We start from the raw sequence: 21,504 nt of genomic DNA, 5'->3' as shown, positions 1-21,504 counted from the left end.
GAGGAACGTGTCAGTGTCATTGTCACTCATAAATACGGGCGAGCTGCGAGGCCTAGCGCTTTGCCGGGGGTGTTGCGTAAGGACAAGAGAGGCTTAGCTGGGATTTGTCTCCTCTGCAATAAAACCTGCACACTGGCATTGGCTTGTGGTCGTGCATGATGACCCCCTCCCCCCCTTCCCTCTGGGCCAGATCAGGGCATGCTCACCTACAGAGGAATTTTCTCATGTGGAATTCAACAGGTTCCAGAAACATAAAGGTTCGATATTTAAGCCCTTAACCAGCATCGTGTTTCCTGCAGAGGTAAAAGAGTCTTGATCTTACAATACCTTCCAGGCTTTTTGCTATCAGAGTAATACTGAGCAGTAACAGAAATGCATTATGACAGACAGCAATGTGCAGTGCCACAAAATACCACAAGCGCTGAGCTGATTTGGGGGGAAACTGAGAAAAAGCAGTACAAACGGGCATTTCTTTGACCGAGCCTGCAGCATGCTCCCCTTGACCCCCGGAATGAGGGGCTGTAGCGGTACTCTCTGTACCTCCCAAATGGCCGCGCTCTTTAGTTACACATTGTCTGCAAAAATGAGGCGATTCAAGAAGAAGAAGAAGACGACAAATCACACTCGAAGGAGAGAGTGCTGCAAGAAGAACGGAAGAGCGAGTCGGAGAAGAGCAACCGATTCCAGACGAGCATCGGACTGGACGATACTTCACTGAAGGACGGGATCATTAAGACAACGAATAAACAGACAGACAGAACCATGACTCTCCCCGTACACTGGACATTAAAAGGCTCCTGGCTCATCCGTGGACGACTGCCCAGGACGGGCTGAGCGAGCCAAGATCAGTCGGCTGGACACGTCCGTAAATGCTCAGTCTATTACGCTAATTTATCTGCTCGTTCACTTGCAGGAAGTCTCCCCCCTTCACGTTTCTGTTTAAACAACTTGTACAAAGCACACATATGGAGTGGGTTCAATAAATCCCTGGAGAAGAGGTCAACTGTGTCAACAGAACGTTGACTGTTTAATATGCATCAAATACTGCAGTATAAATACATGTATAATGAATTGAATGTCAATAACTGATTAAAAACATTAAGAGAGGTCAGAAGAAAACACCTTTAATAAAGACATGCAGTTTTTTGCTCTCGACTATGTTGATAAGAGTGGAAGTAAGAATTGTACCATGCGGTTGAGTCGAGTGGACAGGAAACGGACATTAAACCACGCTTTGCTCCGGTTCCCTCGACAGACTGAGGAGCTTCTCCATCTTGGACACTTCCACTTCCGGACCCTTAGGCAGCTCCTGACCCTTCTTTGCCTACGTACAAACATGCAGGAGGAGGGAGAGGGCTCAGAATGACGCTGGGGGAGTCGGTAAGCCCAGCGGGCAGGCTGGAGGAGGGGGACGCGACACAATCAGACGACACGTGAAATGGCTGCTCGGCTTGTATTACTCCTCTAAACAGCAATGTCTTTCCAACATACTGTGAAAAGCGCTTTGAAGACACGGAGCCGTTGCCGAGGGGCAACGCTGTGAAAGAGTCCATTTAAATTGCGAGACATCTTCTAAAGAGTATGTTGTCGTGTTCTTAGTTTTGTTGTCACATTAAATACTCTTGTACGTATATAACAGCTACTTAAAAAGCATTTCTAATAAATAAAGAAGCCTGATGCCGTCTTAAAGTTCAATTTATCAGGCAGATGTTTGTGCTATTAGACCGGAGATTCTCCGGCTGAACAAATCATCCCAACTCTGCGTGACTATTTAACAAATATTTATGTGAATATATTTGACTGCAATGTTCCCACGTTCAGCACACTGGCCAAACAAGGACGCAGTCGACACCTGAGAGTCACCAATAATGTTATTGATATGTATAAACACACATGCATACAGTAACGTAGTATTTTATAACCGGTATGGTTATAAAGTATCTCACCACCTCTTCCCGTCAACCTTGGAAAACGTATTTGTATATTTTGGTGAGGCTGTTTTTTGAAGTATGAAACAGATACTGCAAGGTGGGTGAGCCAGACAAATGGCCGCATTCCTCTAATCGAATGAGGGCCCAATCTCAACGCAACATAATACCGCCGCCATGATGGATGGCTCAATAAAGCACTAAAGGGAAGCGCTGACTGGGCCAGTATTGAAATTAATACAACTTCAGAAATAAATCACAATCATACAAATGAACAAAAATCCCTGCGTTCTTATTTATGCTTAGGTGTACAATTCTCTTGCTGGCTTCCTTGCAGCAGCAGTAAAAATAACAAACTTGTGTCGTATAAATCTAATGCAAACAAACAGGAAGCTCCTCCACCTGTGCTTCCTGTCAGGGACATGATTCTCTGTATTCTGCTTTTCAGGCACGCAACATCAACATACTGTGCTGAAAGTGTGAATATAAATAAACAATACTAAGACATTATGTAAAGCTGCTTTTATACTGGCGTTGCCTCCTTTTGATTGTGGCAACGAACAATGAGGCAACTGAAACATGACACACGCTCAATAAGACACATGCAACTCTAGCGTTTGTTGTTTGTGGCGGTTGTCCTGGTTTCAATGGACCGGTGAGACACTTTTATCTGACATGTTATTAATCATTTTAGCAGAGGCTTTTGTTGTTGTCGTTGCGTCTCACTGTGCCATTCAGATTCCCCTTTCCTCTTAGTCGGATAACTGTGATTCCTCCACAGTTCAGTAACCGTTGTCATGAGCGGCGACGGAGCCGTTGGCGAATCACAACTTCACAAGCATGTTGGATTCATAACTGGAATGCAACAGGCTTTGAATACATGATGTACGTACAAACTAAGTGAGTTTCTTCACGTCCTGTATTCGCATTTATCATCAATTTGACAGGAAGACAGCGAATCATGTGCGCCCTTACGGCCTGGAGGGGGGGTTGTGATTATGCGAAAAAAGATACTGGACCACCCGGAGATCATCGCTCACTTCTCATCAATTTCATATTATTTATATGCTAATTTATGTTCAGCTCCACCTTCTGGTTATCTTTTCTATTGCGATTATTATCTGACCTAAATGATGAAGAGAGAGGCGGTTAGTAATGCTGATAATGAGCTGTGAAGGAGGCGGTGAAGACGGTGACCTCGGATGATTCCGATATTCAGTATATATGCTGAAAATGGATAAAGTTCAGGACTCTGTGGAGAAAGAATTGTCTGGACAGCTTTCATTTATGTGGAATGAAAGGCAGTGAACATAATGCAAACTGGAGGATATGGATCCAGACTGTGCTCAGATTATGTGGATTAACTCCATTTGTTTGCACGATCAGAAAAACAAAGGAGTAGGAGAATAAAACAAATAAAAACCCCTGCATTTAGAAAGGTGAACTTATCTTTCCTGCAGCTCAACGTGGCTGTAGCTTTGGACACAAGTTTCGGACACGATTTAAGTGTCAGACTTTTACCTTGGGCTGCTTGCGAAGATTAGGGGAGAGTTTGAGGCTGGTGACATAACCTCGGTCATCCCCCACTATGATGATGGGAGAGACTGGATTAAATTCAATGTGAGTCAGCTTGGTCTTCTTTTTGGCCACCACAGTCTGTTGGCAGATGGCCTCATACTTGTTAATGTTGAGGTCAAAAACATGAACCTGGAAAAAAACGAGGGATTAAATGAATTAATGTGCTGCTTATCTGGAATCAGCACTTATAGAGACTGATGGTTCGAACCCCCCCCAAAAAACATACAAACAAAACGGTGACCCTGAACAAATAAATAAATCTGTTGTTACGGGCTGCTTTTCATCTTTTTCATATGTTGTCTTTCATTTCAGTGGAAGAACAGCGGAGCACAAGCCTCCACGGGGATGCAAGCCTGGCCATCTGGCGTAGGGAAGGATGCTCCAAGTAATTCAAGGAATAATAACGCTTCGGTCCCATTCTTAATATGCGTGAGCACGTGTGCGTTTTACTGGAGGCAAAATCACGAGCATCGTCGTACAAAATGAGCAAGATGACAGTTATTTTTCTTTCAGCATGCATTCAAAACGCATTCAGGCAATCACTTCGAAACACACGTTGTCACAGAAAGACAACCGTGCTCGGGTTAACGTCGTCTGTGTGCGCCGGCGCTCTCTTGTACTAAATCATCCTATTCCACCAGGTTACGACTTTACGCAACCTCCATCGCCGCAGCCATTGTCCCCCGTGTTTTTCCTTTGGACGTATGAGCACTAATGCAGAATTAGTCACGCCTGATTATACAACAGTCCGACTATACTTGAGATTCATGCCAGAAGGTCAGAATAGAGACATTTCACTGTGCTGAAGTGATTGTCTATTTGACAGACAGTTTTTATGCATTATAGTACACTGTACTAAATTAGCTTCACTATTGGGGCCTTGGTTTGGCATCTAATAATCTAACATGAGCTGATGTAGGTACGCTAGCGATACACCGAGAGCAAATATGGATGTAGAGTCTAATCACGGAGGGCGATGCCATTATTTCATCCTTACACTTCATTTTCTCAACAATTGGCTCAGATGGAGACGCGAGGACAGAGAGAGCGACGAGAGATGTGTTTGCAGTAGCACAATCAAGTGTCATTCTTACACCTCAGTGAGCCAGGCAAGTCATTATCCTTACGAACCCACGCACACACACGCACACACACTCACCATTGTGTCCCTGACATTTTGCAGTGTGATGCAGAAACAGGCCAAATTGTCCTCAATAGTAAATACACGCACAACCTATGCTGAGTCACTCAAGCTTCATAAGACACATGCTGGGGGGGGGGGGGGGGGGGAATGTTTCAGAATGAAATCATGAGCTGTGGTCGCATCGGTGAATGTGAAAGTTTGAACAAGTCCAGTTGATTCTTCTTCTTTGCTCTTCAACGATAGTCTGATTCACTCCGCTCAATTCTATGTCCTTGTCCTTCCTGCTACTTCGACAGAGGGGAGATTCTACTCGGGAAATACAGAATATACCAACGGATGAGATAGTAATGAGTTTATAATAGATGCTGCTTTTGATCTAGTTTGTGAGAATAAATTATAAGAGCAACACAAATGGCCGACGCACTATTTACTGTCTGTAAAGCTATTCGGCTGCATTGGTTTATGCAGAGGACGGTTATTATTAGCGAGGCCACTGCTGTCATTCTGGGTTTTAAGCATATATGCAATTTAACATACCGGTACTGTGATATTTCTTCCCTTCTGTATTTTCAGGACTTATATGTTCAGTAGTGAAATTATTTGTGGAATTGTGTGTACACTACGGTTTGTATTGTGTCTTTGGTGACTGGATCCTGTCTCTGGACACATTCACAATGGGTCACATGAAGTGTTCTCAAATTGCTTGGCTCTCATTTAGTATTTGCCATGGTCAGTTGACTCTACTGGGCACGTTGGGCTGGAAATGTGTCAGACACAACACGCTGGACTTTTACAGGGTGGCGCAGAGTGCTGCGAAGACAAACAGATGGGGACAGCCTGCTGCCATATTAAGAAAATATGTGGAGCTATACTGACAGCAGCCAATGAATCCGGTTTTGTCTGGAACCAATGCGCACTGAATCTTTTGCACTTTCTTTATCATTTAAAAATACTGTTGATAAGGGAGGCGGAATGAATGATCATTTTAAATACCAAGTGCTTAACTCGTAAGGCATGATGTGAGCAACAACATTTAAGCTTGGATGGATACTTACCTTTCCATCTATTGTGACCGCAGCAAATACGGTGGAGGAGTATGGAGACCAGGCAACATCCCCGACAGCAGCATTCAGGTCAAAGCTGAAGACTGGTGTGCTGGAAAAACAGGTCAGACCATCATCATCATCATCATCAAACCAGAATGCACAGTCAACCACACGTAACCATCGTGGTTTCTGCCTTCAGGTCAGCGGTGTGACATTTTATTTTGAGGTTTCTTGCTTTTATACATCCTGCTGTTATTTCCCCAGCCCTTGTGATTTACGCAATTAGTTTCACCTCTTCCTTGTTGGTATTCCCTCCTTGATGTATTCATTGTTTGCGCTCCATCTTCAGGTTGTTAATTCCTGTATTCGTACCATGATGTTAGCATGGCTTTACATTTGGGTTGTTAATTCCTGTATTCGTACCATGATGTTAGCATGGCTTTAAATTTTTAAGGTACAATTTTGTGCAGGTTGCTCCCCAGGTGACTGAATGTACTGCAAATCAGAGTCAGAGCAATGAGGGTCATGCTCAACTTTATTACCAAGGTGTATATTTATCAAGGTAATTGACCGATTCATGGACTTAACACAAGTTTTAATATTGATAACCCCCCCCTCAGCTTTTCATTGTCATTTTGCATCAGTGGTGTAATTTATTTTAGATTAATTGTTAGTTTGCATCGGCGGTGTAAAATCATTTTATTTTTATTTTTCTAATGTTATGTTGCATCAATTGAGTTATTGAATATTGGTTTTATTTGTATTTGTATTGTTAAATTTGTATTGTTAATTGTGGATGATTTATGTACGAAGGACTTTCAACGGAAACAAGACCGCAAGGGCTTTTTTGAAATGCTCCTCTTAGACAGGATGTTTGACTTTATTTGTACTGTAATACATGCTACTGTGTGACTGTACTTGTACTCTAACATTCTATCTAATAAATATATTCATTCAAATATATTCATTCATTCAGCTCACTCAGGATTGACTGATGTCATCAAATAAGTTTTCCAGAATATACTTTCTGTGTAGAACTTTGACAAACTTATGGACAATATGGTGAACATTGCCGCCCCCCCCCCCCCCCGCCCCCTCCACAAACTATCTCTCTTGATGGGTGGATAATAACTATCATTATTCAATCAAGCTGCCTTTGCTGACAAGAAGTGGGAGATGCTGGGGGCGAGTCAAATAAGCAAGAAGAATTACCGGTATGCTGAGTCTATGATAAGTATTAGAAGGTGATGAAGACCGAACACCAACTTTAGCGTTACTGACGCGGCTAATATAATACATTCGGTATGAAATTGCAGTTGCTCTCTGTAACAAAACACACATTTGTCTTCCATCGTCTTTAAGTTAGAAAAATAATTTGACTTGAGCAAGGCTAAAGGTTCTCTGTAAAGGAATTAAATTAATGACCTCCTTCTTTTCACCCAGAACTTCACAGGGAGAATTCACAAAGAATATTTCAGCTCCTCCTCAGACACACTTCTGTCAGCTAGTAAGCCAATCAATACAATTTTTGTGATCCTATATACACTGGCGATTTGTATATCTACCGGAACTCTAAGCATCTGCTTGTCTTACTTGAGGGTATGCTCCCAGATCTTTACAGTCCAGTCTGAACTGCAGGAAATGAAAACCTTTGGGTGGAAGTGGTTCCACTTGACAGCGTCCACTGCCATGCTATGAGCATCGTATGTCTCCAGGAACTGGCTTGAGTACGTCTTGGAGCACTGTGGAATAAAAGCAAAGTTAAGATTGACCATTTTCACCGACAGCTAAAATGTTCTGTACTAAAAACATCGGCTGGAGAGAGGTTGGAGATGGCGAATGATATAATCCTCTGTGCATTAGTGATCAAATAACCTATAAATGTGTGCGGTTTATCTGCAATAAGGCTCACAGAAGCACGATCACTACATCAGAGGAATATTGCAGGGATAAATGAACTGGTCGACCCCGGATTGAACAGCAGGGCTGCTGAGGACAGCCGTTGCACCAGTTTGATTGTAGACCTGCAGCTATAGGTTGAAAGATTCTTAATCTATCCTCTCCAGGGGATTCCTGTGCTACTGAACCTTGAAGTGACAGAACAGGTTTCATCACACGTTCTGAGTGTGTGTCTGTCTATATCAGGAGTGCAGCTTGATTTGTGAGTGCATTGCATGTATCCAAGCTGCAAGCATTGTAGAAAGCAATGGGAGACTTTGTGGGTGGCCTCTGGCAGACTGGTCATGATGTGGTTCTGTGGTTCGTTATTTCCTGTTTGCTTAGCTGTTTCAGACGATGCCTGGGTTTACTGGGATTTAATTCTGCTTATTGTTTTGGTATGTTATCTTTAGAGTTTGGGATTTACCCTGCCCTAACTTGTGCTGCCTGTAATTTAGTGTGGATACTGTTTTACTGATTTGAATTGCTCATTTGTTTTGTTTTTTCCCCCTTTTTATCGTGGCTTGCAGCGGAAACTATTAATATTTAAAAGCCTGAATTTCACTAGTTCTCCCCCTTGTGGGTCCGAAACATAGAATTACTTTGAGTTATCACAGATTGGGGATGCAGTTTGCAGAATGAAAAACAAATAAGTAAACAAAATAAACAAATAATTTTAAATCAACTACAGGTTTCTTTTGGGCCATGATGCTTTGTGATGTTTTGACACAGAATAGACGCTGTGTGTATTGCACAAAAAAAGCATTACAGTGAATTGCATCATCATTTTTAATTACTTCCAAATAGCTTGTCTTTAAACTTTGCCACATCAAACAGAGTTTTCTTTTACATTCATGCTGTTCTTAGTGGCACTAATTTGGAAGAAGTAGGAAGTACTTTTCCTGTTCAGGAAGACCCTCATTTTCAGATACAGTTACACACAGCTGATATGGTCTGTTTGACTAAACCTCTAATCAGATACTTAATAATTCATGATATATTTGTATTTTCACATGACCTTTTGTTACCATAATGACTATAATTACATTTTTATTTAGTTATTCGAAAATGCAGCCTTCTTATTTAAGGGCGGGATAATGATGTCATGATAATTGACAGAACTGTATGCACCTCTGATTAAAATAATGCATCAACTTTTAAACAGTATCACAGCTGATTAATTCCACCAAATAGTAACATACTGTGATGATACAGATAGAGGGAATGAGAAGAAGTAAGTGATACATACTATGTGTTTACCTAATGGAAACTATTCAGATTACCGTAGTTCAACATGAAAACAGGATGCATGTGGCTTCATACTGTGCTTTATGGACGCAGGACACACCTGTCTCTCTGATAGATTAAAATATTTGATCGAGTAAGCGATCCACACTACAGTGTACACCCAGATAAAAGCCTCGATACGTACCTTGTATATTTTCCCCTCCTCTGTGCCAACTACAAAGAGGTAGTCGATTTGTCTGTGGAAGTCAAATGCCGTTCCACAGGCTGTGAACAAGAGGGATCAAACATATAAAACCCACAACCACTGTTATAAACGGAGACTTGATGTTACCGAGGCGTTGGAGTGTACTCTGAATGTAAAAATTAAATGCAGTGCATGCATTCTTCTACAGAAGATGAGATGAAGATGAATGAAGACTTTACCGACACCTGGCGCGTCTGCCCCCTCCGGCCACTCAGCGAATGCACCATTCAGTGACAGTCTGATGATGTCTGTGAAGAGCAGCTCGTTCTGCAAACATGCAAACAGGACGCGAGGATGTCATGGCTAACTAACACATGAGGGTTATATATAAAGCTCAGTTATATAAAACAAACTGCCAATGTCAGCAAACATGCAGACACACTTATCCAATGCTTAAAAAAGGAAGCAGTTAGCATCTTGGAAACTGTAGCACTGCAGTGGGATATTATTTGTTGAGACACTTACTAAATGAGTGCACGAGCAGCACAAAGAATATGTGTAAACAAGTATAATTTCTTCACTAACCTTAACGAGTGTCCAGGAAACGACTCGGCCATCGGATGACACAGAGTAAAAATTGTGGTTATTGTCCATGTCGTCCTTCTGCCAGAGCACCTGAATAAAAAAAAAATGCATTTCTGTGACATTTGCTTTCTTCTCCAGCACGTTTAATTCTCGGTTAGTTTAAAGGAGTATTATAACTCAGCATGACGTAGCAGTCGAGCAGACATTAGTCCCCTTCTCCTAACTCTGTCTCCTCTCACCTGCCAGACAGGGTCGGTGTGTTTGCCAGTCTTAGCTGTACTCTTATAGACCGGCTCCATTCCCTTCTCCTTCAAGTTGAAGACAGCCACGCAGCCGTCATAGAAGCCGACTGCAACCAGGTGGGAATGCTCCTCGTGGATGTCCAGGCACAGGACGCCAGAACTGGTGTTATAGATGTACTCTGGAAATGCAGAGTTCTTCAATGAGTAGAAGACAAGCATACCACGCCCCTGTTTACTGAAGTCATCTGGTGGAGAGAAACAGAGAAGAATGGACGTAAACGTGCGAATAAATGTGATTTAGGTCCAATCAGAAATGTAACTAGAATCCTCATATATGGCCTCTCTTTTTTATTATTCTTATACTGATCTTTGCTTACATGATCCCATTCCCACAGCAAAAAGGTCCTGGTATTTCTTGTTCCTGTCGAGGACACGTGCATCAGTCACACTAGCTTTTTGAAAATTGGATAGGATTTACTGTACGAGTAGCTGGAATGCTAAATGTGATGTATATAAATGACTTTTTTTTTTGTTTCTAAAAAAAAACCTTATTGGTCCTGGCACACATGAACAACCTGTCAAACTGTAAAAAGAAAATGTAATTGCGTTTAAATCACAAGATAGTGAGTTCAGCTCCATCGCGCCTCTCAGAATAATGAACAATAATCTACATGGGTGTCAGCATCAAACCAACCAGCAGAGGGCAGTGACAGACAGCCTTTTGGCTTTGTCATATTGGAACTTCCACAAAGGTAGGAGAGTTCCCTCCTGGTCCCTGAACTCATCAGAGGCATCCTCAAAATATTTGAAATCTGAAAGGCCATGAAAAAAAGAGGGGGGGGGAATAACTAGGATATATATCAAGTCAGACAATTTATTAATATTTCACTGCGCCATACAGTTCTCACATAACATACCTTGTGCTATGTCATCAAATGTATTCTGATTGACCATCCGTTCAAAGATCTTGGATGCCTTGCCTACTTTGGTGATGTCATCAATCTAAAATAAAAGCATATTATTGATCAAACTAAGAACACAACTATGACACATTAGCATTAATAATGAGTTCTGTGTTATTACAATATTAGCTTCAAAAGATATGAAACCAGCCAGACTTGCTTGACGTGCTGTATGGCAGTGCACTTATCATAGGAATGCATTCAGACAGGAATGCACCGGCATGGAATTCACCTGCGTCTCCATCAGCATCGTCTTCCTCTTGCTCGTGTCATTATCCTTCTTTGATGGCATGGCTTTCTGCCTGTCTTTATTCTTCTCTTGTTTCTGCAGCTCCTCCACATACGCATCATAGATCTCCCACTGTCAAGGAGTCATTCAAATGAGCTCATTATGGTACAAATATTCACCAATGCTCGAGTGTGTGGTGGAAAAAGTCTGGCCGTAACAGCTCATTTAAAGAAATGAGATAATCCAATACCTGATTAGCGGTAGCAGAGAAGCTACTGCGGGGAGGAGGTTCCGTCTGGCAGCTTCTTTCCTACAGGAGAATGAAAACGGCTCTTCAGAAACTCTTGTGGCATCAGGCTTTTGATCAAAAAGACATCAATATCATCAATCTATTATTTGATACCCTTAAATATTACTTTTCCATTTTACACAGTATAGATTCTGCTCTAGAAGGGAACTAGTTATCGTTCTTCATACCCAGAGAGGGTTATTGAGGGTCTGGGAAGCTCTCTCGCTGAAGTTGAACTGATTTGTAATTTTGGTCTCCCTTTTGTCAGCTTTAGAAGCAACACTGTCTGATCGGTCGTCCTCTCCAGCTTCCTCCGCCTCCCCTCCATCTTCTATCGGTGTTGCCTGTGGAAAATGAACGGGAGGTAAACTTCGTATTTCAAGTCGCAGCTCTTGACTTATTGACCTTGCGATGAACATTTGATTACCAGTTTCCTATTCGACATTATTAATAGTATTAGCTCAGGCTATAACAACAGATCAGCAAAAGAGATTTTTACCGGTGTTTCCGTTTTCCCTTCGTCCTGTTCCGCCCCATTGCCAACGGTTACCGTCTCTGGACATTAGAAACATCAGGCCATAATTTGACTGTTCACAAAATGAACTGCTTTATTTATTTTAACACACATGTTGTCCTACAGCAGAGAAAAGAAGAGTACTGCATATACTGTTCTCACACCATGAGAGCAGTTGTTCTGGAATAACTTATTAGCCTTCAACATTTATGTCCACAAGATATTTTTTGCAGCATGTTTGAACAAGTACCCTCAGAGAGCCCCTCCTTGGCTCTCAGTCTGCGAGCCTCTTCAGAGTCTTGATGCACGAGGCTGCCCTCCAACACGAAGAGAACAGCCATCTGATCCACAGCGCTGGCAGACTTGTAAGAACGTTCCTAGGTGACGCGAGAAAGAGCGATACGAAGAACGGCCAGCAGAGAAATCTGTTGGGTTTGTTCTGTTGTGCTCAGAAGAGAAGAGAAATAGTCTAACTTTCTCACCTTGAAGTTGTAGCGAAAAATATTTTGTGGGGCATGCGGGTTGTTTGTGGTCAAGATCCTGGTGATTTCCTCTTTGAGCTCCTAATGATATGATATTATTGGCAGGACACAGCATTTGATGGAACACATGATCCAAACACAACAATAAAACGTAACGCATGAGCGAGGCTCTCTTTCTCGGGTTCTTACAGCCTCAGTGAGCTCCAGCTGGTCTGAAGGCTTAACAAGTCTCCCATGAGTCCATTCGTCCCATGTGTCCACATCCTCATCGTCCTCATCCTGAAAGGTTACAGACAAAAATACATACTGCTGTCAAAAGTAGATTTCCTTCATAGATTATCCGACTGAACGTGGAAATCAAAATGTGCTATTTTTATACACTTACCCTTTTCTTACTTAAAGCTTTGGTTGACTTTGCTCCAGGTACTCTCTGAAAAACTGAGCTCTGTGTGAAAACAAGTGAGAGTAGTTGAATGTCTGGTAACTGCAGATCAGACTTTTACTATACTACTGTGACGTCATAAAAAAAACTTTGTTAAAAAACTGGATGAACAAAGTTGGCATTTACCCTTCTCGAAGGCACTCCGACGTTATTGTTAGGCATTGCGGCAAAACATTCGGCTAGATGACTTCACTAGAATTATACAGCCATACTACACTCTCCCACTGCTGCTTGCTTTTGTATGTCGGTTACCAAGACAACGTGACTACTGCTGTAGATGAATAAGTCAAGACAGTTCTCAAACACCGACCCTTTTAGTTTCATAATCCTTTACGAATAATTTATACACATATAAATACGCATACAAATGTATAACTATATCTCTACAAAGCTGGACCTGCAATGCTTTCGAATGAGTAAAATATGAAATAAAATAAATATATTTAATATATACTGTAGTATCAAATATTGAGATTTAGCATTTACACATACGTATACTTTACAAGATATTTAAATCCACAGTCAAAGCTTGAAACCTCTTTACTACGCATTTCCATATATCCTTGTCTGTGATTGGTCAGGCTTGTCACGTGTATAGACCCGGAAGTAGGGAATGACTGCTCTGTTGCTGTCGAGTCACCTCTGTCAGGATGGAGGAAAACGAACCGTTATCATGCTAAGAACGAAGGATCCCGACCGCCGATCATAGACCGGGAGGGTTAGTCGCAACCTTCTGTTTTCTCGACCGCTTCTGAAACGCTTTGCCGAAATGATGGAAGAAACCGACCGGTTCCAAGTGCCTCCCGTCAACGGAGAGACCCAACCTCTGGTAAGAGAGGAAAGACAGAAACACCCGACGCGTGCAGACGAAAGCGCGTTCCTCTGAATGTGTGCGTGTGAGAGCTAACTGATCTATCTATCAATCTACTGCCGCGGCACAAACTAGGGCTTTGAGATTGGGTTTAGATCGATCGTCTGCAGAAGGGATAGCAGCTAACGCTAGTTGTGTCATCATCATTTCATTCGTTAAGACACATCGCTGTTAAACGTCAGATTCAGAGCGCCTTTTTAAATGCAGCTGCGCACTTTACTCAAATCGTGATTTAGTTAAAAGAACGACGTCAGAATGCGCTAGCTCACGTCATTTCTGTAGACGGATTTTACGTGTCGTCATTTGATGACGTGTTATTTACGTGTCGTCATTTGATGACGTGTTATTTGGGGGTCTGAATGCCTGAGCCCAAATGAGATGTGGATTGTTGTCCAAAACCGGCACCGTAGTAATAAATGGATTCATTAACTTCTATTACATACATCTCATCATTATTAGAGATAATTCTGGATTTATTCTCCAGAATTCAAATAATGCCGTCACAAACGTCATTTCTTAAAACACCAGCAGACTTCAAAGCTCAGCTGTTCCTTCTGTGATTCCCCAGCGCTGCTTTGAGGGATAAGCTCAGTAGAGATCATGTAATAAACATATTTCTTCTGGTAGAACAAACAAAAGCCATGCAGAGTCGTCCCAGTGATCCGTTTTCATCGTTATCACTCTCTTATTTTTTCATATGGAATTCTAATTAAAATAACGTAGATGAACAAAGTGTATAAAAATGACGTCATATCTTTTGTAACTAACTGCCTTAACTCACGATATCTTTGTAATTATTGCATCAAGCTCACCTGAAACTGTGTACCTGCCTTCTGGCTGCAGCTTGAACTCAAAATTCACACGACTGAAGCAGCTTTTTATGGAGGAGTTTGTCAGTAAGCTTTCACCTTAAGGTTGTGCATGCAGTCTTGTAAATGATTTTTAATTAATCTTTAAGTGACATTGTAGACTTAGTGAAGTATTCTCTCAGGCTAAATCTCAGACTGCAGACCATCCATTGTCGTGAGGATATCTTGTAACTGCGTTAAGGGTCAGCTGATGTATCGCTATTTATTTTTATTGGCTCGTGGGCGGCCATGATGTATAATCCTACCAATCGCTTGGTGACTGTGCCGTGTCAGCAGCCTTGAGGCTCTTCATCATCAGGTGCTGTAGCTGATGAAACTCACGGGTCATTTAGTGTGTGTGGAGGAGGAGGAGGAGGAGGGGGAGGAAGAAGAAATACGAGGGTGATTAAATTTGCCTTTCTTTTAAAAAATCCTGCTATGGTGATCATGAGCTACTATGGTGATGCCATAGCCATAGCTACCCTCTGATTGGCTTATAATACAAATAGTAAAAGCTTTTTCAAACGACATTTTTAAACCGAGGCAATCAGGGTGTCATTATGATGGAATCCTCCTGGCAGAGGTCAATGCTCCAATATAACGCTCCACATAATGTTAAATAAGGCCGATCCAAAAATGGAGCTCTCCTAAAAAATGGCCCACTTTTTAAAATACTGTGAGAAAAGGTGTTTTTAGGCAGGGCTGTGACTTTGATTTTGGATACAGTTTGATTGAACTGCTGCGTGCTTTCTACCTGTTCTGCTCATATTTCCGTTTTCTTCCGTCTTGTATTTAAAACTTGGCAGTCGGTTCTGTCACAGACGCAGAATCCTTTTCATGATCTGCCGCCGGTTCTCCTGAGAAATTTTCTAAGGCACTTATTTGACAGTCAGTGTGAGCGAATCTCGTCGCATTGTTTTTCCACGGTGAGAGGAATGTGTGAAGAAACGAGAATAAAGACGTACATATCCAGTGGGAGAGCCCGGGGACGTTCCCCTCGCAGAACACAGAGAGCTCATGTTTGTGCCTCATCCATCCACTGTGCTGCCATTGTGTCTAATAGTGTGCGCTATGTATTCACCGTTGTCGTTCTCATTGATTATTCCAGTTAAGTAAACAACGTGTCATCGGCAGATGTGGGTGAGAGAATCATGTGTCCATCAAAGGCGGATTCATCCCTATGGGACCACGGTCCAGTCAAAAGAATCCCATCAGGCTGTTTTTATCTCTGATGTTTGTTGAGAAATACACGTCTGTGCTTTGTAGGTTTGCTATATTGTGTTTTTTTTTTCTTTTTAAAGAGGGGATTCTCTGTGTCACCGTTCAAAACTCATGCATTTTTCTTTTTATTTTTTTATCTGGGCCTGTGAAGCCGTTTTGCTTTCATGGAATTATCCTTAATTATTGTAGTATTTCATTCAAATCCGTTCAAAGGTTTGGGATGAAAATAATTCCGGCCCGATCAGTTTGGTAGTCTCCTTTTAATCTTCCTCACAGTTTTTTGTCATGGTGAGGTTTGTCATGTGCCATTTGGAGATTTAACCCCTTGAAGATTGATTAAATTCGACCATATTGAATGTAGTTTTTCCACGTATCTCTCAGGTTTCTAAGAGTTTCTGTTTCAGCTGCAGTTATTTGACGTCTTGAAGGATCATGTTAAATATAGCAGCCGGTTCTCTTGCTTGAACGCAGTTATTATGAATCCATTGCCTGATAGCTTCCGTCCATGCGACCTGTAGATTCCCTCGGTAGTGCAACAAGGAGAGGCCTGTGGCTTCGACATAATGCGGATCTCTGTCAGCCGAGCGGGCCGAGCATGGGGCCAGCGGCCCCCTCTCAATCTGGAGAAGCTGTGCTCCCAACAGCAAACCCCTCTGTTCCCCTGCAGCCCCCTCCCCATGACGTCGCCGCTGACATAAAAAAAAAGAGCCGGAGCTGGCGACGCAGGCGGAACACTCGAGCCTATTGATGCCGCAAATCAAACCGCTATAGTAGCGCACAGGTTTGGGAAGTCTCACCAGGGCGTTGGACACAAGAAGACTGAGAAAGAGCTTATTGTCCGGCCTGCGTTAGCCTGGCGATGACTCGGAGGGGAGCTGTTGGTGCTGACTCGATTGTGCCCAAAGGACTCTCTTCATTTTCAGCTGCCCAATGGCAGAGAGTTGATTGGAACGACCAGTCTGTCCCTCTGTGCTGTGTGTGCTCCTTAGGACCCGGCAGCTTCCTCCACCTCAGAGGCGGACCCAGACAGCAAAGGGGAGACTGTGGCCATGAACTACAAGCCCTCACCGCTCCAAGTCCAAATAGGTACCACAGCCCGTTCACTGCAGATCAACGTCTACTAAACGCCGCCATGATAGGTCCAAATGACATCCAACGCTGTAGGATGCTCTCGAGCACCATTTCCAGATTTGATCATCCAGCATGGATGCTTATCTGGACTGTCAGTACATTTCTAGGCTTTGTTTATTCGGTTATAACATGCTTGTTGAATAGCCAAATAGCATTTCCACAAACCCACTGGTTAATATCTAAAAGATTATTCCTCACAATTCCATCCACAAATGCGTTTCCAAGAATTTAAAAAGACATAAATCTCCTTTTGGTGATCGTGCATCGATGCGTTTGTGGGTGACATCGCCTCCTGTGGTTTTCCAGAGAAACAGAGAGACCTCGCCAGGAAGGGCTCCGTGAAGAACGGCACCGTGGGAAGTCCCGTCAATCAGCAACCCAAGAAAAATGCCAGGACAAGGTAGGGCCGCCTTTCAGTCACCCTGAGACGCTGACACCGGTCCAACCGCTAATGTTCCGCTCAGTAATCGTCTCCAGCAGGCGGCTTTTGCTGCTACTGAATGTAGCCTGTTGGGGGGGGGGGGGGCTGTTGGGGACATCACCAGACTTCCGAATTTTAGCTTAATCCACAAGACAAGGGGAGTTTGATGTTTTTTTTTTTATGAGAATGGTGATAAAAGAATCAAAGTGCTGAGTATAAACCTTCCCCAGCTTGCTGTATTGACGACTGGCTCATCTGTCTAATCCCACTCCCCAGTGGATTAGTGGAAACACAAGAAATGCCGACTGGTCTGGCCTCCGAGTCTCTGAAGGGGAAAGATAATCTGCGAACGCCTGTAGTCTGAAGGATACAGATTAGACCAATTTGCTTCTTGGTGCCCTGCAGAGAGAGCGCCGTGCTCTGCCAATCATCATGCTTTGTGCAGACTGTCTCTTTTACCTGCCTGGAAACCTTTGGAGGTTTTTCGGGTGGGCATTGTAGTCAGAGGGCGACAATATTATGAGCATGTTGTGTTGATTTCTGTTTGCTTTCCGTCTCCTCCTCTCCAGGCTGGTGGTGCCGAACAAAGGCTACTCCTCCTTAGACCAGAGCCCGGACGAGAAGCCTTTGGTGGCGCTGGACACCGACAGGTGCGTCAGACGTTTGGTTCCTTGGCATCGAGCTCTGGTGCAGAAAGATGAGAAAACTGGTGAAAACAGAAAAAGGGGGAATCGACCAACATAGTTTTGCTGCTCTCACTGTGAGGGTGCGTTAATCCATACGACAAGTCGAGAGAGTTCTCGACAGAAGGGATCCTTAAAAGGAGCAGAGCCTCTCCCGGGGCAAAGGATTAGAGGCTCGTGGGTGAGGATTTGGACGGGGGGAGCAGCTCGGGGGGAGCAGCTCGGAGGGAGCGCTCGCTTACTGCACCAGCAGGTCTTTATTTGACACAGATGAGCCCCCTTTCTTTAGTGCGCGAGGCAAACAATCGCACATGGCACCCCCTTGTTCATTTCACAGTCGTGCACGCAGGATTTGGACAATATTAAAGCTAGTAAAGTGTTGAAAAACAAGCATAGTCTCAGCTTGTAAGCATTTTTAAACGTTCCGTTTCTGTGACTTCCACCCCTTTTCTGTTTCCAAACTCTGTCCAATTGCTGATATCTTGTGTCTTCCAGCGATGACGACTTCGACATGTCCAGATATTCCTCATCAGGATACTCCTCAGCCGAGGTGAGATGTCTGAGGGACCAGGTATCTATACACACATTATTCTGTTTAACAGCATCATACGACGAATCCACAGACAACCCCACCCGATCACCCAGTTCCATTGTCACACCACCCGCCACCAGGTATATGTCCGCCCATTGAACCAAGGTGCATCCTGGAGAAGTCACAGTCTCCTTTAAAGATGATCTATAATCCTCCTCCAGATTGTCGCCTCACCCCATTTCCATCACGTACCTGCCGTGTAATGCGTTTCTGATCGCCATGTTCCTGAAAATGCATTATGATACGTCAAAAACCAGCATAATCACAAGTTTAAGAAGGTTATTCCTTGCCTGATTGGGAAGATCATCCCACAGCCCTGCTGATGCTCCACCCCCTCTGCCACACTTTTGCTTCTGCAGCAAATCAATCAAGACCTGAACATCCAGCTCCTGAAAGATGGGTACCGGCTCGACGAGATCCCGGACGACGAGGACCTGGATCTGATCCCCCCGAAAGCAGTCAACCCCACCTGCATGTGCTGCCAGGCTGCTCCCTCTACAGCTTGCCAAATCCAGTAGCCCCCACCCATTCAAAGAACATCTCCCCCCTGCAATCTGCACTAAGGCCAAGAACTGACCAGGGTGGTAGTGAAGTGGAAACGCTGTTGGCTGGCAACGGCACAAAGGGAAAAAGAGGGTTTATTGTAATTAAAAAATTAGTCATGGAGAGAAGTCAAGTCCGGAGAAACGACTGTATCCGTGCAAGTTCCTCCCGTGGCAGGATGTTTGAGTTGGTTCGGCGCAGACCTGGACTGAAGGCAGAAACATTACCTCCAAGGAAAGCCCGTTACTTTAGCTTCTCGTTTGTTGGCTTCTGTCACGCGCTTGTGAATATTTTAGTTTACAAACCCACGAACGACTGTGAGACGCTGTGGAAGAACGGAGAGGAAATGAAATGACAGGAACTGTTCCACCAATGCACCTGGAATGGTGAAAAGGGGACGCCGCACATTGGTGGCGGTGCATTCTAACGCTACGGAGGCTCGGTGGACGTTTTGCATTGGCCATTGTTTCTTCATGCTCTTCCTGTGTATACGTGTCAAAGGCGAAGAAGACTTGTGTCTAAATATTTTACAGGATGTGCTGAACCACCGAGCTGCTGATAAAACACTCATTTTTACACTACGATCAATTACAGATTTATTTGTATTTTACACAGACGTTGTAGTGCTTGGTTGCATTTTTCAGTTAATAGAAGCTGAAAGCAGTTTTGCATGTTGCCTGTTAACACCGTGTTCTAATAATCGACCTGTGCAGATCCGTTTCCAGTCGCCCCTGAACGCATCCTTGTGCCGATGACGCTTGTAATGTGGCACGTGCTTTAAGACATGACTTAGTAATATTTAGGTTCACCTGCTGTGACTCCAGTAGATGGAGGAATGGCTCGCGAGTTAGCGTGCACTTCCTTTGTGTTTGTCCTTGCTAGCCCTGCTGTGGGCGGATACGTAGGCGGCGGCCCTCACCGGTGAGCGTGACCACGAAAGAAGAAATTAGATGATGTGCAGAGGCTTAGAACAATTAGTTTTGGTGATGCCAGTGTAGATAAAGTTCCATATTGCCTGAATGGAAGTGAAATGTGATTATTAAAAATATTATACATCATTTTTTAGTTTGCAACCCAAGCGTCCTTCTCTAAAATGTAATTTGTGCATCGACCCTAACACACAACTACATGAGAAACGGGAACTGAACATGTAGCAGCGGATACGGCTGCGTCTTGTCTTCGCTTTACGTCATAGGATGATTTGCAGAGGGAGGTTCTGAATGCGTTTATGATTATTTGTCATGTTTACATCAGCTCCGGTCATGTAGATCTTTAAAGTCCCTTGTATGTGAATTTACATGACTGTGGAAGATCAGGCTGGGCTGACACCAATAGCAGCTTTGACAAACCGATCAACATGATGATGACGAGTATAATGCACTTTTTTGAGCTGTGTGATGCCTGAAAAATAACTGGAAGATAATCAGTAATATAAAGTCCCAAGTTTGCGTGCACTTCGTGACATTCAGAATATTGTGAGGACTTAAGGCCAGGATGTGGATGTTAGTCTTCATCACCTGCGTAGTTCATCTGTGCATTAATCCTTGATAAATCGTTCTCTGCTGGTTGAATTAGTTCCTTCAAACCTCTGTGCTTTTGCATTTTTATTCAAATCCATAAAGAAAATGAAAACAACAAACCCTATCCAGATATCCATAGAGGGAAAATCCTAGCACTGATTGGTTTCTTTTGCTCCCTATGATAAACGATGTCCTAACAGATTCATGCGGAGGTCGTCTTCTGTCCAGTGTCACTACTCCTTTTCAATGTCGTCTCACCAGGGAGACAAAAGCTATTTATTTCACCTTGTGTGTTTTTTAATTTAAGTTTCAAGAATGGGACATAAGCCCCGTGCGGACAGACGCCCTCTGCCTGCCAGTGGCCTCTTATGGTGCTCGTGAACTGGTTTCATTTATTTTCATCAGTGTTAAAAGTTCAGTGTGTAGTGCAACAAATCAAAAATAAATATTGGACATGTGAAGTTTCGAGTGCCAGTTGATGTTTTTTTCTTTTGCTTGACATTTCGGATGATAGAATTGCCAGAGGAGATGTTTAGAAGTGCTCCCATCCATCCCTGACAGAGATGGGGCAAGAATCCTCCCGTATTTAAACCTTCACCTCCCTCCCTTGCAGCGGTGATATGATAGAGATGGAGGGATTGAAGAGGAGAGGGGTGTGGGGGGTTGGGTGTCTCTGATTAGCCTTGAGTTGATCCGTCGGGAGCAGATGGCGATCGGTGGCTTACCTACAGAAGACGCCTCCAGTCCCCGGAGCTAATACTGGATGTGTTCGCAATGCAAGCAGCGTTGGATTTGAGGAGGACGTACCGAGAGGAGCTCATGAGACGGGGACTCAGGCGAGGGAGCACAAAAATATTAGCGTG

At 43.4% G+C, this 21,504-nt stretch overlaps 2 protein-coding genes across 2 annotated transcripts; one reads left to right on the top strand and one right to left on the bottom strand.

Annotated features, from left to right (window-relative positions):
- Window positions 1-584: 584 nt before the first annotated feature.
- On the bottom strand, window positions 585-12,973 carry dnai1.2 (dynein, axonemal, intermediate chain 1, paralog 2). Its single transcript, XM_068742612.1, has 20 exons — window positions 12,938-12,973; window positions 12,755-12,814; window positions 12,559-12,648; window positions 12,370-12,450; window positions 12,138-12,264; window positions 11,873-11,928; window positions 11,562-11,717; window positions 11,335-11,394; window positions 11,088-11,216; window positions 10,811-10,895; window positions 10,588-10,705; window positions 10,271-10,314; window positions 9,891-10,138; window positions 9,652-9,741; window positions 9,306-9,393; window positions 9,067-9,146; window positions 7,290-7,438; window positions 5,706-5,805; window positions 3,450-3,635; window positions 585-1,324 (listed from the first exon to the last, which is right to left on the bottom strand). Exons 1-20 carry the CDS (start codon window positions 12,971-12,973, stop codon window positions 1,223-1,225), a joined length of 2,085 nt encoding a protein of 694 aa, XP_068598713.1. The 3' UTR covers window positions 585-1,222.
- A 483-nt stretch (window positions 12,974-13,456) lies between these two features.
- fam219aa (family with sequence similarity 219 member Aa) lies at window positions 13,457-21,102 on the top strand. The gene is made up of 6 exons (XM_068742382.1): window positions 13,457-13,640; window positions 16,741-16,837; window positions 17,189-17,282; window positions 17,873-17,953; window positions 18,482-18,536; window positions 18,938-21,102. The coding sequence occupies exons 1-6, from the start codon at window positions 13,581-13,583 to the stop codon at window positions 19,094-19,096; spliced, it is 546 nt and encodes a 181-aa protein (XP_068598483.1). The 5' UTR covers window positions 13,457-13,580; the 3' UTR covers window positions 19,097-21,102.
- Window positions 21,103-21,504: the final 402 nt, after the last annotated feature.

Source organism: Brachionichthys hirsutus, chromosome 8 (genome assembly GCF_040956055.1).
Source record: "Brachionichthys hirsutus isolate HB-005 chromosome 8, CSIRO-AGI_Bhir_v1, whole genome shotgun sequence".
Lineage (NCBI taxonomy): Eukaryota > Metazoa > Chordata > Actinopteri > Lophiiformes > Brachionichthyidae > Brachionichthys > Brachionichthys hirsutus.
The sequence above is the reverse complement of the archived record's forward strand: the minus strand, read 5'-3'. Positions and strand labels throughout refer to the sequence as shown.

What these genes read in the sequence shown, in the direction of transcription:
- dnai1.2 (XM_068742612.1), bottom strand. Translation starts at nt 12,973, where the DNA reads ATGCCTAACAATAACGTCGGAGTGCCTTCGAGAAGG. An exon ending in CGATGCTGATGGAGACGCAG is followed by an intron (nt 10,896 to 11,087) that starts GTGAATTCCATG and finishes CTTTTATTTTAG; the next exon opens with ATTGATGACATCACCAAAGT. An exon ending in ATCTTCGCAAGCAGCCCAAG is followed by an intron (nt 1,325 to 3,449) that starts GTAAAAGTCTGA and finishes GTTTGTACGTAG; the next exon opens with GCAAAGAAGGGTCAGGAGCT.
- fam219aa (XM_068742382.1), top strand. Translation starts at nt 13,581, where the DNA reads ATGATGGAAGAAACCGACCGGTTCCAAGTGCCTCCCGTCAACGGAGAG. An exon ending in GTGGCGCTGGACACCGACAG is followed by an intron (nt 17,954 to 18,481) that starts GTGCGTCAGACG and finishes TGTGTCTTCCAG; the next exon opens with CGATGACGACTTCGACATGT. An exon ending in CAGGATACTCCTCAGCCGAG is followed by an intron (nt 18,537 to 18,937) that starts GTGAGATGTCTG and finishes TTGCTTCTGCAG; the next exon opens with CAAATCAATCAAGACCTGAA.